The 13,442-nt window shown below is 54.4% G+C and overlaps 2 protein-coding genes across 3 annotated transcripts in view; one reads left to right on the forward strand and one right to left on the reverse strand.

Annotated features, from left to right (window-relative positions):
• NTN1 (netrin 1) overlaps window positions 1–13,442 on the forward strand; it is a 204,342-nt gene that overhangs the window by 148,698 nt on the left and 42,202 nt on the right. For both annotated transcript variants that reach the window (XM_047759288.1, XM_047759287.1), the window contains exon 5: window positions 3,660–3,713. In XM_047759288.1, the coding sequence (XP_047615244.1) occupies window positions 3,660–3,713 (54 nt within the window). The remainder of the gene's footprint in view (window positions 1–3,659; window positions 3,714–13,442) is intronic.
• On the reverse strand, window positions 4,780–5,625 carry LOC125114957 (60S acidic ribosomal protein P1-like). The gene is made up of 2 exons (XM_047758640.1): window positions 5,295–5,625; window positions 4,780–4,931 (listed from the first exon to the last, which is right to left on the reverse strand). The coding sequence occupies exons 1-2, from the start codon at window positions 5,623–5,625 to the stop codon at window positions 4,780–4,782; spliced, it is 483 nt and encodes a 160-aa protein (XP_047614596.1).

The raw sequence follows: 13,442 nt of genomic DNA on the forward strand, positions 1-13,442 counted from the left end.
GGCTTTCCGGAGGCTGGTCTCCCCGCCCCCATCCAGTGGGGGTAGTGCTGATTCCCGTGGATCTCTGCGCTCAGAGGGGCCCCATGAGACCTCCCCAAGCCCATCTGTGTCTCTCTGTTCTGACAAAGATGAAATTTCCTGCTCCCCCAAGGGAATCAGGCTCCTCCCCTTTCCCCGGGTCCTGCTCCCATATTCCACCTTGAGCCTGGGCCTGCGGGGAGTGGGGGACCTGAACCAGGGGCGGCCACTACTGCTGCTGCGGGCATGCCAGGAGCCCCCACCTCTGGCAGACTCGGAACAGAAAGGACAGAGTCCACAAGGCCTTGGAGAGAAGCCCAGCAGGGCTCCCATGCAGGCCTCCACCCTTAGGAAGGATGGCAGCCTCCCTGAGGTCCTAGAGGCACTGGCAGGCCAGCTGTCAGCCCCTGGGGAGGGGGACGAGCAAGGTGGCAGGGGCCACTCAGGGGCTTTGCGGTAAGAGTTGAAACATCTCACAACTGGTAGGATCACTCAGGTGTTCCAGGTGGAGGGGCTGCCCTGGGTGGAAGTCAGACCTGGCTGGGCACTGGTGGCCTTGACCGCCTCGATTCCTTGTGCAGGGCTGAGCCCAGAAAGGGAAATGAAGGAGGAGCAAATCCAGCCTACTTGGCAGACCCCAGAAATAAGTCTGCCTCTCAGGAGCAGGGGTGTGCACCCCGCCTGGGGATTTGACCCACAGTCTGTTTTTGTGTGGCTTGATGGTTTCTTGCTTTTTGTTTATTTATTTGTTTTTTTAAAAATGCTTTTTAGGAGTTCCCATCGTGGCGCAGTGGTTAACGAATCCGACTAGGAACCATGAGGTTGCGGGTTCGGTCCCTGCCCTTGCTCAGTGGGTTAAGGATCCGGCGTTGCCGTGAGCTGTGGTGTAGGTTGCAGACACGGCTCGGATCCCGCGTTGCTGTGGCTCTGGCGTAGGCCGGTGGCTACAGCTCCGATTAGACCCCTAGCCTGGGAAACTCCATATGCCGCGGGAGCGGCCCAAGAAATAGGAACAACAACAACAACAACAACAACAACAAAAAGACAAAAGACAAAAAAAAAAAAAAGCTTTTTAAAATGAAACAAAAACGCAAAGACTAATAATTGATGACCTGTGAAGATGGTATGAAATGAAGAGTTTTGTGTCCGTAAAGTTTTACGGGACCCAGCCATGCCTCTTTGTTCCTCTGCTGCCCGTGGCTGCTTTGGGGCTGTAAGGGCAGAATCGAGTAGTTGCAGGACACACCCGCCAACCCCGGCTTTAGGTTTTCAGTGCCTGGAGCTCCGGCTGGGTACCAGCTTCTCAGGACAAGTTGGAGGAGCTTGGAACAAAGAGCCTGAGGCAGGAGTTCCTGTCGTGGCTCAGTGGTTATCAAACCAGACTAGCATCCATGAGGACGTGGGTTCGACCCCTGGCCTCACTTCGTGGGTTAAGGATCTTGCGTTGCTGTGGCTGTGGTGTAGGCCGGCAGCTATAGCTCCAACTGGATCCCTAGCCTGGGAACCTCCATATGCCATGCATGTGGCCCTAAAAAGCCAAAACAAACAAACAAACAAACAAACAAAACAGCCTGAGGCAGAAGCAGGAGGCTGGGGGGCCCCCTCAGCCCGGCAGCCTCTTAGGGTCCTCGGAGTGGCCCCCACAGACCTTGCAGGGAATCCCCCCACACCAGGGGGGAGGCTGAGATACGCCTCATCCGTCTGACTTGGGTGTGGCCTCACATCCAGGACACATTGGCTGCATGGTTCCAGCAGCTGTTCTGACCACTTGCACCATCGGGAGGTGTTTCGTGTTGGCAGGGGTCCAGTAATAGCGGATAGCCCGAACCCCAGCCCCAGAAGGTTGAGCTTGTAGCCTCCATCGAGGGCAGAGCAAGTTGAAACGGTTTTCACGTCTAATTGTCAGGGTCTCAAGGCTCACCGGGCTCTTTGCCGTCCAACCAAAAAGCTGCAAAGTGAACGTGATTAGAAAGAAAGCTGGAGAACACCAGCACTGCCGTCTGGGCTTCTGAAAACATGGGGCAAACAGATGAGGTCGCCCTTTAAAGGGAGTCAGGAGCCGTCAAGTGTCCCAGGAAAGGCTGGAACCAGCATTTCTCATCCCCAAGGGGACAAGCCTTGCAATGGAGCTGATGTTTCAGAGTCACAGGCAGAAACCTTGGGAGGCGGGAACTCCCGCTTTCGGACACACTCTGTCCCTCCCCCCTTGCTCTGGGAAAGGCTGGGTTGGTGCTGAGGGCGGGCCTTCCCGCCAGCACCCTACAGACCCTGGCTCCATCCTGAGGCTTCTGTGAGCTCCCCCTGCCAGCACCGGGCCACAGGCACCCTGACAGTGCCTAAGATGCTTGTGTCTGTTTCGCCACAGCCCTGGGAGCCCCGGGGCCAGGTAGCTCATGTGGGCTCAGAGAGGGCCAGGTATGAGGCCTGGCGTCTTAAGGAGCTGCTGACAGCGCACCTGTGGCTCGGTGTTGCTGAGAAAGTCACCCGAGGGCAAGGTTTGACTCCAAAGCCAGGGCTGGTCCTCTGCCTGTCCTTTCTGAAGGTGCAGAGGCCAGCTTGCGTGGGTGGCTCAGGTTGCTCCAGGCCTGAGTAGTCCATCCCGATGCCCCAAGCCTCAGGTGCCAGCCCATCTAGAGACCACGGGTCCGAGGGAGGTCTTCCCCTCACAGTCAGGTGTTTGGTCAGAATCACACTGCAGGGACCGCTGGTCACATGGTCACTCACCAGGTGAGGTGAGTCTTTGCCTCTCAGGGACTGTCTGTGGTTTGGCCTCAGCTGGAGAGCAGCGAGGAGTTCCCGTTGTGGCGGTGTCTTGGGAGCGCCGGGACAAAGGTTCAAGCCCTGGCCCGGCACAGTGGCTTAAGGATCTGGCCTTGCCATGGCTGTGGCTTAGGTGGCAGCCGTAACTCGGATCTGATCCCTGGCCTGGGAACGGCATGTGCCGCAGGGCAGTCGAAAGAGAGCCTTGAAGCCTGGGTCTCTTGCAGAGGCGGGCTGGCCCTCCCGTCCTTTGCCGAGCACAGGCGTTTGTGGGAAGTAGTTGCCATTTTAGGTGGAAAAGGAATGGTGCCGGTAAAACTTTGGTCAGGCCCTTCCATCTTCCATGTGGTCAGCCGGTTCTGCCCACTGAGGAGACACCTTAGCTTGTGAGGTGGGAGCCCGTGGGAGCCTAGCTGGGTGATGCAGGCTTCTCTCCGCACGTGGGAGACCCGTCCCAGCCCCCCACATGCCACCCCGGCCACGGACCCCTTCCCCTCCACCGAGCCCAGGTCAGAGGTGAGCCGGGCCACACAGCTTGGTGGCGATGGTCACAGGGCCTGGGGACCCCACCTTCTGCCCCAGGGGCCGAGGCGAGTCCGTGACACACACAGACAGCAGAGGGGGCAGGGTCCTGCCTTGCCCTCCCTCCCGTGCCCGCCGGGTGGAGGGTCAGCTCAGCGGGAGAACAGGCAGTGTGCCCGGCTCCCCCGGCCGGCCTTCCCCTCCTCCCTGACCATCGGCTCCTGGGAGAGGCCTGGGCCCGGGAGGGAGGGCCCAGCAAGGGGCGGGGGAGCCGGAGCCGGGTTCCCGCTCCTCCTCGAGGCCCACAGCAACGTGTTCTTACCCTCTTTCCTCTTCCGCCCGCCCGGAACCTCACAAAGAGATCCCCGTGGCGCCGCCGACCACCGCCGCCAGCAGTGTGGAGGAGCCCGAAGGTAAGCCTGCCTCCCGCTCGCTTTCGCCCTGGGCTGGGGTGGGGGCCGGGGGCGGGGGTTAGAGGCGGTGCTGGTCCGTGTGAGCGGTACCGGTAGCCCTGGGCGGGACTGAGGAGGATGGAGCCACCGGGCGTTTGTCTGCAACATCCCTCCAAGAGCAAAAGGGAAGAGGGTTTACGGTTGCCCACTAGTCTGTCCCCAAGACCTGGGACCCTCAAAGCCTTGATCCTCAAAGCCAGCAACGACGACACTGCCTCCCCACCCAGCGCCATTCCAGCTGCGGGTCTGCAACTCCTCCTGGGGGCTGCAGAGAAGGAAGGAGACGGGTGGTGGGGCTGCAAAAAGGCACCCAGAGCACCGGGGTCCCCAGACAGAATCCGGGGAGCCCATGAATGGGGACGGGAGGAGGTCAGCCCCCGCTGTTCCCTCCCCTCTACCTGAAGTTCCCTCCATGGCCGAGGCAGGCCACATACCACAGTGGCGTCTAGAGCCCCGGTGATCTGGCCACCATCAGAAATCACAGCCGTTTGCACATCAGGTTAGCGCTGGCGCGGCTCTCGTGAAATACTGCTTGTGCTCGCTCACTGCTTCAGAGTGATGGAAGGTACCAGACCGGCCGCTAGATCCTGATTTATAATCATTAATAAAGAAATACATACATTACCTAACTGTATCATAAATCTGGGGTTTTGAAAATATTTGGGTAAGTGTATTTCAGTATTTATTAATTTCTTACACAGTCCTCTGTGTTCTACTTTTGCATTTGAAAATATGACAGTGAGAAAGGGTCTGTGGACCCCACCAGTCCTCGATACAAAAAGGGTCACCTGGCCCTGGTGTGGGGCACAGAGAGGGCTCGGAGCCTGGCTGGAGGGGGCACCAGGTGGAGAGCAGGTCAGGCTGCACCCAGCACCCTAGGCCTAGGGCCACACAGGGCTTTTGTATACTGGTACTTGGAACAGGAGTGGGAACGGGGCCGGGGGGCGGGGGGGGGGCAGAAATGGTGGCAGTGGGGCCAAGCATGGACAGTGGTGTCTGCTCTGGGGACCCCTCGCTCCTCTCCAGATCAGCTTGTGGGAGAGGCCTGCACACCCATGTGGTTGCCCGAATACTGGAGAATAGACTGGATGTTTTGAGTATTGGCCATGCCCTGGGAACTTGAGAGAAAAGAGATGCGGAACTTGGCTATTGGATGTGCACAGGCACCAGACAGCCCTCCTATAGGAAAAGACAGAAAATTTCAGGGAGCACCAGAGGCCACGCCAGGGGGAACCAAAGGTATTCTGGTCCCGGATTGTTGGGGAGAGTCTCAAGAGCGTCGTCAGTCACCTTTGGCTGAGCCACGGAGCTACTTAGCAGAGGACTCATGCTAGGAAGGGGTTGGAGGGGCCTGGGAGGTGGGATGAGGACGGCCTTTGGTAAAAACACCAATCAGAGGAACGTCCCCCAGGTAGTTCAGCTCTCGGGTAGAGCAGTTTGGAAGCGAGAAGACGCTTCGATTTAATGGAATTTTTTTTTTTTTTTCCTAAGAGCTCAGCGTTTTATTATTGAATGTGTTATATAGAAGGCTAGTCAGGAGACCAAAGCCCCTGTCATCATCAGCCTCCTCAGATTCTTCCTTCTTCGCTTCTACTTTCTTCTCCTCAGCTGGGGCAGCAGTGGGGGCTGGGGCAGGACTTCCTGCTGGTGCAGTGTCAGCTGCTGGGGCAGGGCCACCAGCCCCCACATTGCAGATGAGGCTCCCCATGTGGACACGGGCCAGAGCCTTTGCAAACACGCGTGGCCAGAATGGCTGAACATGCACACCTGCTGCTTTAACGCGGGCCTTGATCTCCTCCTCCGTGACGGTCACCTCATCGTCATGCAGGAGGAGGGCAGAGGAGCTGCAGGCGACCGCCGAGACAGAGGCCATGGTGCGAACGAATGCTCGGTGGGCGCTGCTGGGCGCAGTGCTAGTCGCTGGACGAGGTGAGGGCCTCGCCCCAGTGCTGCCTGAGCTTCCTCGGAAGGTCGGAGCCCCTTCGCGGCCGCTGAGGAAAGTGATTTAATGGAGTCTTGATTCTTGCCTCCTGCATGAGTCCCACGGAGATCAGCTCTTTGGGCTGAGTACATAGCTGATCACAAGGGCAAGGCAGATCATTCTCCCGCTTCCCATCTTTCTGGTCCTCGAAAGCTTGACTTGAGGTTTCTTGCAGTGGTTTTTGGCTTTTTCTTCCAAGTTAGAAATGGGCTGGAGTTCCCTGGTGGCCCAGCATATTGAGGATGCAGTGTTGTCACTGCTGTGGCTCTGGTTGCTGCTGTGGCCCGGGTTCCATCCCTAGCTTGGGAACGTCCGCATGCCATGAGTGCGGCCAAAAAGAAAAGGAAAAAAAAAAGAGAGCAAGAGATGGGCAAATGGAAAAAAAAAAAAATAGAGCAGAAAAAAAGAATTCATGTGATTTCTGTACAAGCCATGAGAAGTTGTAAAGCATGCAGTGACTGTCACTCAACCAACCAAGAAAGGCTTTTAGCATCTTCCTTTGAAAAGTCTGTACCAGCTCTCAGTTAACTTGGGGGACTCCTTTTGAATTTGTCACTGTTTATTTCCATTCTTCCTCTGGACTTTTTTTCCCTTTTGTTTGCGCCCGAGGCACGTGGAAATTCCTGGGCCAGGGATCGGACCTGTGCCACAGCAGTGACCCAAGCCATAGCAGTGACAACACTGCATCCTAAACTGCTAGGCCACCAGGGAACTCCTCCTTCTGGACCTTTAAAAGCATGATTTAAGTGGAAGCAAACAGTCAGTGGACACCGACAGAGCGCTTTCTTCCCGGTGGGGCTGAGTGAGCAGGTGTGCTGCTTGTTGGGGTGCTGTGTCCTTGGCCAGACCTTTTGTAGCCTTACCTGGGTCTCTGGATGCCCAGGATCTCTGATGCTGTCTCTGGAGATCTTGGGCCATGCCCAGACTGCCGGCGCTGGGACTCTGGGGTCTGCCACCCCAGAGAGGCCCCGTTCACCTTGTCTCAGCAGGAGGGACTTTTGGGCAGGAGGCCAAGGGGCCCCCCAGGGAAGCAGGGCCTGGGAGCTAAGTGCTTCCAAGCCCGTCGATTCGCGCAGTGTTTGAATAGGGAAGGTCTTGGCTGCCTGAGAAAAGCTTGTTTACTTTTGCCTGCAGAACGGAGAATTAATAAACGGAGCCGAATTTGTTCTGAAGGCTGATGGGCATAACCTCACCCTGAACCCATCCTCTTGAAGGGCCAGCCTACCCCAGGGAATACTGTCCGCCTGCTCGCTGGGCCGGCCAGTACCCCGTCTTGGGGCAGGGAGGGGAGGAATGCTATGCCCATGGCGCTGGGGGGCGCCGGGAGGCGGGGCGGGGGTGTGGTGGGAGAGGGAAACAGGCTGGGAGGAAGACAGGGGCAGCCCACTCCCAACCCACCTGCTTAGGGCTGTAGAGGCCTCCGTGGTAGCTGCTGATCTGCATGTTTGGTTTGCGGAGGCTCTGAGTTCAGTGGAAGGAGCACTGTCTTGGAGTCTGGAGACCTGGGCTTGACTCCTCTCTGGCCGTGGGGCCTTGGACAGAGCAAAGACCTCTCTTTTCTGCCTCATGAAGGATGCAGAGGTGGTCCTGGGCCCTTTCCGCCCTGCTTTTCCTGGTAGGAATGAACTTCTCTTTTTTTGCTCTTTTTCTTTTTGTCTTTTAGGGCCGCAACGGTGGCATATGGAGGTTCCCAGGCTCGGGGTCTAATCCGAGCTGCAGCTGCCGGCCTACGCCACAGCCACAGAAACTGGGGACCTGAGCCACGTCTGCGACCTCCACCACAGCTCGCAGGCACGCCAGGTCCTTAACCCCACTGAGGGCTCGAACCCGTGTCCTCATGGGTGCTCGTCGGGTTCCTTAACCACTGAGCCACAAGGGGAACTCTACGTAATGAACTTCTGCTAAGCCTTCTTCCGCCCCTCCTCATGATCAGCTTCTTCTGTGCGGGTCTGTAGGCGGAGGCCGCAGGTAAATAGTTACCACCTGGCTGGGGCGGGGCCTGCTTGGCAGCCTTTGCTGCTTTTCCTGGGTGGAAAAGCCTCCGTCCCCCATCCTCCGAGCCCACGTGAGTCTCCACCGGAAGTGGCCTGTCGACGCCGGAAATGGGCTGTGGGCGTGGTCTCGGCCACGCTGGAAGCTGATGGCCCCCGGCTGGCCGCCGGTGTTTGAAGGCGCCTGGCTGTCTTCCCAGCGGAAGCTGGACCCAGAAGGGAGGTGTGACAGCCAACGGCCAACCCCTGGGCTCCCCCCACCTCGCAACCGGGTCCTGGGCGCCCCTCCAGCCCAGGTGCACTCACCTGTCTGCCAGCTGCACAAGCGCCCAGCCTGGGGGTGAGTGCGGAGGCCAAGGCCCCCCCTGGGAGCCCTTCAGGGGAGCCGGCGCTGAACCTGCATGAGCAGCCCCCCGAGGTATGTGTGCGGTGGGGGTGGGGGGGCTTAGAGGTGTCGTATCTGGTGGTCTTGCAGCCCCTCCGTTTTCTCATGGAAGAAAATTGGGTTTTCATAGGCCTGCCGCTGGATACGCTTGGGTTATTCTCACTTTAGACCTTGGTTTTCCAAGGTGGGGAGGAGGTTGGGCGAGTGGGGGAAGGAGCTGGTAGCTTGGACCCAGCGTTGGCCGATTGTAGGGGAGCGGGATGGGGGGGCACGGAGTGGGGAGTTGTGCCGCGTCTTGTTTTCTCGTCTGTGGAGACGGGGGATGAGAACCTTGCCCCGGACGGTTGTTGTGGGGATTAAATGAGATGATCTGGGTAAAGCCTTTGATTCCGTGGCAGGCTTATCATAAGTGGCTGAGGGAAAACAGTGGAACGCCATGGAAGATACCGACAGCCCAGCGTGCGGAGGGGTGGGCTGAGCTCTGGTCTCCCAGCTCCTCCCCAGGAATGTGGGTTTGCAAGAGGCCAGGTGTGGAGAGTCAGCCTGAGGGCAGGCTCTTGAGAGAAACTTGATCCGAGCAGGTGGCGCTGCCCAAGGCAGAGGAAGGACAGCTGAGGGAACTCCCCCCACATTGTAAAATCCTGTTAAAGACTGGGAGTTAATTAAGGGTCAAGGGTTTGCCTTCACAGTAGCCAAAATGGGGAAACAGCCCAGATGTCGACCCGTGGCAGAGTGGACAAACTCCATGCGGCATATCCACATAGGGGAATATCATGCAGCTATGAAAAAGAATAAATACCAACACACGCTACACAGTTGGGATGAACCTTGAAATTATTTCGCTGAGTGCACAAAACCAGACACAAAAGGCCACAGAGTGTATGATTCCATTTATATGAAATGCCAGAATAAGCAAATCTGGAGACAGAAAGATTGGCAGTCACCATGGACCGGGAGGAGGGAGGAACGGGGAGTGACTGATGGGTGCAGGCTTTCCTGTTGAGGTGATGGAAGATTCTGGAACTAGCGAGTGGTGATGGGTAACATTGTGAATATACTTAATGCCACTGAATTTTATGTTTGAACATGGTTAAAATGGTAAATTTTATGTTATGTCTGTTTTGCCACAATTTCAAAAAAAGAGTTGAGTTTTGGAGATCAGAGTTCAAGGGTGCAGTGAATCTGGTTTGTTTGGGGGGGGCTGAGTGAGAGTGGGAACCTTGGGGACAGGGCGCTGGGTCTTGGGCTGCAGTGGGGGACACGCTTGCCTTCCTGAGCCCTGCCTCACTGGGGGACTTTTCAAGGTGTGGGTGGGGGGTCTCTTAGCCCCACTTTGTCGCCAAGCAGAAATAGCTAGGCCGATACAGGGACGTGGCAGACGTCTTCTGTTGTCTTCCAGTGTTGCCCAGCGTCATGGCTGTACAGCCTGCATCCTCTTGCGCTTTTAGAGTCATCTGAGAAGGACATGGTGCCCTGGGTCTTAAGCGAGCCGTTGGTGCTCCTGGTCAGGAGGAAGGGGCCTGTGGGTCCCAGGGTGGAATTCTGCTCAGCGCTGAGGTCACTGACCATGGGTCCATGGGGGGGAATTCTGCTCAGAACTGGGATCACTGACCATGGGTCCATGGGGGGCATTCCGCTCGGAGCTGAGATCACTGACCATGGGTCCATGGGGGGGGATTCTGCTCGGAACTGGGATCACTGACCATGGGTCCATGGGGGGCATTCTGCTGGGAGCTGGGATCTCTGACCATGGGTTTGTGGGAGGAATACTGCTGGGAGCTGGGATCACGGCTCCTGATCACTTGTAAGAAGGAGGTCTGTTAATTGACTGAGGACCTGCTTTTCAAAGGATGGTGTGAAATAGGATCAGCTGTGGGGGGTAAATGGCCATCAGATAAGTATCCGGAGAAGAGACTGGGCCAGACCCCCGAGTGATGGTAGACAGACTCTGGCTGAATGAAGGAGGAGGAGACGACATGTGTCTTGCTTTCTGCCAGAAAAGCTTCTCGGTTCTTAGCCACCTCATCATCTCCACCCAGGTGAGGTCAATACTGTTATGACCCCATTTCACATGGGAGAAACCGAGGCACTGAGGTGACAGTGCGCTGGGCTTCGCATCGAGGCTGCCTGGCTGTGGGTCTGTGATGGGCCTTAACCTGATTCTGCCTCTTAGTCGCTGCTGGTTGGTCGATTTAGAGTAGTAAGGTATATCTACCTGACCGTGTGGTGACATCCTTCCAAGAGAGAAGACAAACTTGGGTCCCCAGGGGACCTGAAACCAAGGTGGAGATGGAGCCAGTTAGAAGCCACCATTTTCCACAGGTGCCAGTGAAAGCGACCCTTGGGAGTGTGGTTGGTTGGGGTGGGGGGGGGGGGTGGAGCTGATGTGGCTGCATATTCTGGGCTTGGGAGAACCAGTCAGCAGGGACGTGTCCCAGCGGTCCCCAGGCAGCTGAGGGAGACAGGGCGTATGAATCAGCTTATACCTAAGAATGGGCGGGAGGTGGCAAACAGGTAGGGTCTCGGTGCCTTCCTTGCAGCCCTTGTGTTCGAAAACGTACCTGTGGGGTCAGATGAAAATGGTTAAAACTGAATTCCCCAGGGAGGCCATTACAGAATTAACATACAGGAGTTCCCTTGTGGCTCTGCAGGTTAGGGATCCGGCCTTATCGCTGCTGTGGCTTGGGTTCGATCCCTGGCCAAGGAACTTTTGCATGCTGTGGGTTTGGCCAAAAAAAAAAAAAAAGAAAGAAAAACCCAGCAACAAAAATAACACACAAAGACACAAAGGTTAGTAATTTTTCTTATATATCTCACTATAAGAGATTACAAAACCTTGTCATCCCGAGTGAAAAGTATTTAATAGGATATCTGGCCTTTAGTAAGTTTTCGAGGAATATACTTTTTTTTTTTTTTTTTTTGATAATGGAAAAAAACTCCCAATTAGGATAGCAACAAAAATATCAAATACATACAAATAAATGTAGCAGTTAAAGTTCAGAAATAGGAGTTCCCCTCATGGCTCAGCAGTTAATGAATCTGACTGGGAACCTGGGGTTGTGGGTTCGATCCCTGGCCTTGCTCAGGGGGTTAGGGAATCTGATGTTGCCGTGAGCTGTGGTGTGGGTCGAGGATACTGCTTGTATCCGGAGTTGCTGTGGCTCTGGTGTAGGCCGGCAGCTACAGTTCTGATTAGATCTCTAGCCTGGGAACCTCCATGTGCCGTGGGTGCGGCCCTAGAAAAGACAAAAGGACAAAAGATTAAAAAAGAAAGAAAAGGCAAAAAGACACAAAAGTTCAGAATTATGTATTTTTATATAAGGATAAAATTTCCCCAAGGTACACTAAAGAAAAACAGTGGAAGGTCTTACCATGTTCTGGGCGGACAAGACTAAAATTGTGAAATGTCAGTTCTGTCTGGAATCTATAAATTGAGCATAATTCTCGTTAAAATCCCAATTGGAAAGAACACAGTTCTTAAGTTCAGCTAGAAAAATAAATGACTGAAAATAAATAGCCGAGAATGTTTTTTGAAAGAAGAGTGATGAAGGGTAGCTTGCCCTACCAGATTTTAAAAATATCGCAAACAGGATATTTTCATTAGTGCGATATTGGCTATTGGCATAGGAATAGAGGAATCACCGAAGCTGAGTAGAAAGTCTAGAAATAGATGTGAATGTAAACATTAGAACTTGTATGTGATAAGGCTGCGATTATAAATCAGGAAAAGGATGAATCAGTAAGTGGTGCTGGGAAAACTGCCTCTTTATTTAAAATAAGAAAATTTCTACTTCGTGCTGCAAGCCCACATAAATCCCAATGGGTTAAATAGACATTTTAAGTGAATTCTTTAAAAAGTTCTAAAATAAAGCATATCAGTGTCAATATGTTCCCATTGTGGCTCAGTAGGTTAAGAGCTCAACTCGTATCCATGCGGACACAAGTTCCATCCCTGGCCTCCCTCCCTGGGTTAAGGATCCAGCATGACCACGAGCAGCGGCTTAGGTCACAGATGCAGCTTGGATCTGGTATTGCTGTGACATAGGCCAGTAGCTGCAGCTCTGAATTGATCCCTAGCCGGGAACTTCTATATGCCACAGGTGCCGGCTGTAAAAAAAAATATGTGTGTGTGTGTGTGTACACACATTGGGGTAGAGAAGACTTTCTAGGATACTAAAGTCAAGTCATAAAGGGAAAGGTTTTAAGTGGATAAAACATCTGTACTTTGAAACTCTTATTATAAGCAATATAAGGCAAACAAAAAGCTGAGAGAGATACATTTTTGACCTGGTTCATCAAAGAGTAGTAGCCTCAGTAAATAACTTTTACAGTTCACTGAAAAAGAGATCCTGATACAAAATCGAGGTGAGAAAAGGAGCTAGAAAGTCAGAGACTTTGTATACATGGCAATAAGCATCTAAAGCATTATGCTTCCTGGTGATAAAGACATAGTAATAGCGAGAATGTCATCGTTAAAAACCTCATTTGGAAAACCAAAAGTAATCCTAGGATTGAAAGGGTTAAGGAAACAGGCCCGACGCGCTCTGGTCATGGGAGGGTAAGGGGCACCACTTTTAGCAGGGTGGTTTGGCGTCATGTCTCAGAAACGTGCCTTCGATCCCATCTCTTCACGTCTAGGAATTTAGCCTAAGGAAGGAGTGGAGTGTGGCAAGACTTAGCTCAGGTTGCTTATTGCAGCAGTGTTTGCAATAACGAAAGAGAGACACAACCCCGTGTCCGTGGTAGTTTTACTCAGTGTGGGAACATCCGTAGAAGGATGTCGTGGGGGAGTATTTAAGGAGGAAGTGGAAAGACATGATGTGTTGCCAGAGCACAATCGCCAGTTACACGCAGAGGGTCAACTTTGGTGAAAAGGCAAGCTCCCAGAGCATTTCAAGTAAGTTCCTTCCTTGGGCTCTTGTATTCCTGTGGTTCTCAGCCTGGGGCCGTTCTGCCCTCAGGGGACCCAGGGCCATTTCTGGAGGGGTCTTGGGTTGGTACAGCTGGGGCGAGAGTGCTCCTGGCATCGAGTGGCATGAGGCCAGGGACGTTGCTCCCCGCCCTGCGTGGCAGAGGACAGCCCCCACCTCAGTGGGGTGAGTGGCAGGCGAGGTTGAGAAGCCCTGGTGCGTTGTTGAGCGTGCCCTCCGCGTGCTCTCTGGGCGTGTGTTAAGGAGGGTTACCCGCTCCTCAGAAGGGCATTGAACGGAGGTGGGTGCAGCTGAGGGATTTGAAAGGAGAGTTTCTAAAGTCAGCAAGTGTTTCCTAAGTGACCAAGGGAAATGCTGTGTTCACATTGCCAAGTATTTGTGTCCTTTTTCCAGGTGAATTTT

The sequence above is a fragment of the Phacochoerus africanus genome, chromosome 14 (assembly GCF_016906955.1).
Source record: "Phacochoerus africanus isolate WHEZ1 chromosome 14, ROS_Pafr_v1, whole genome shotgun sequence".
Lineage (NCBI taxonomy): Eukaryota > Metazoa > Chordata > Mammalia > Artiodactyla > Suidae > Phacochoerus > Phacochoerus africanus.

Coding starts and splice junctions, on each gene's coding strand:
- LOC125114957 (XM_047758640.1), bottom strand. CDS start 5,625: ATGGCCTCTGTCTCGGCGGTCGCCTGCAGCTCCTCTGCCCTCCTCCTG. Junction 4,932..5,294: donor TGATGATGACAGGGGCTTTG/GTCTCCTGACTA, acceptor CTTTTCCTATAG/GAGGGCTGTCTGGTGCCTGT.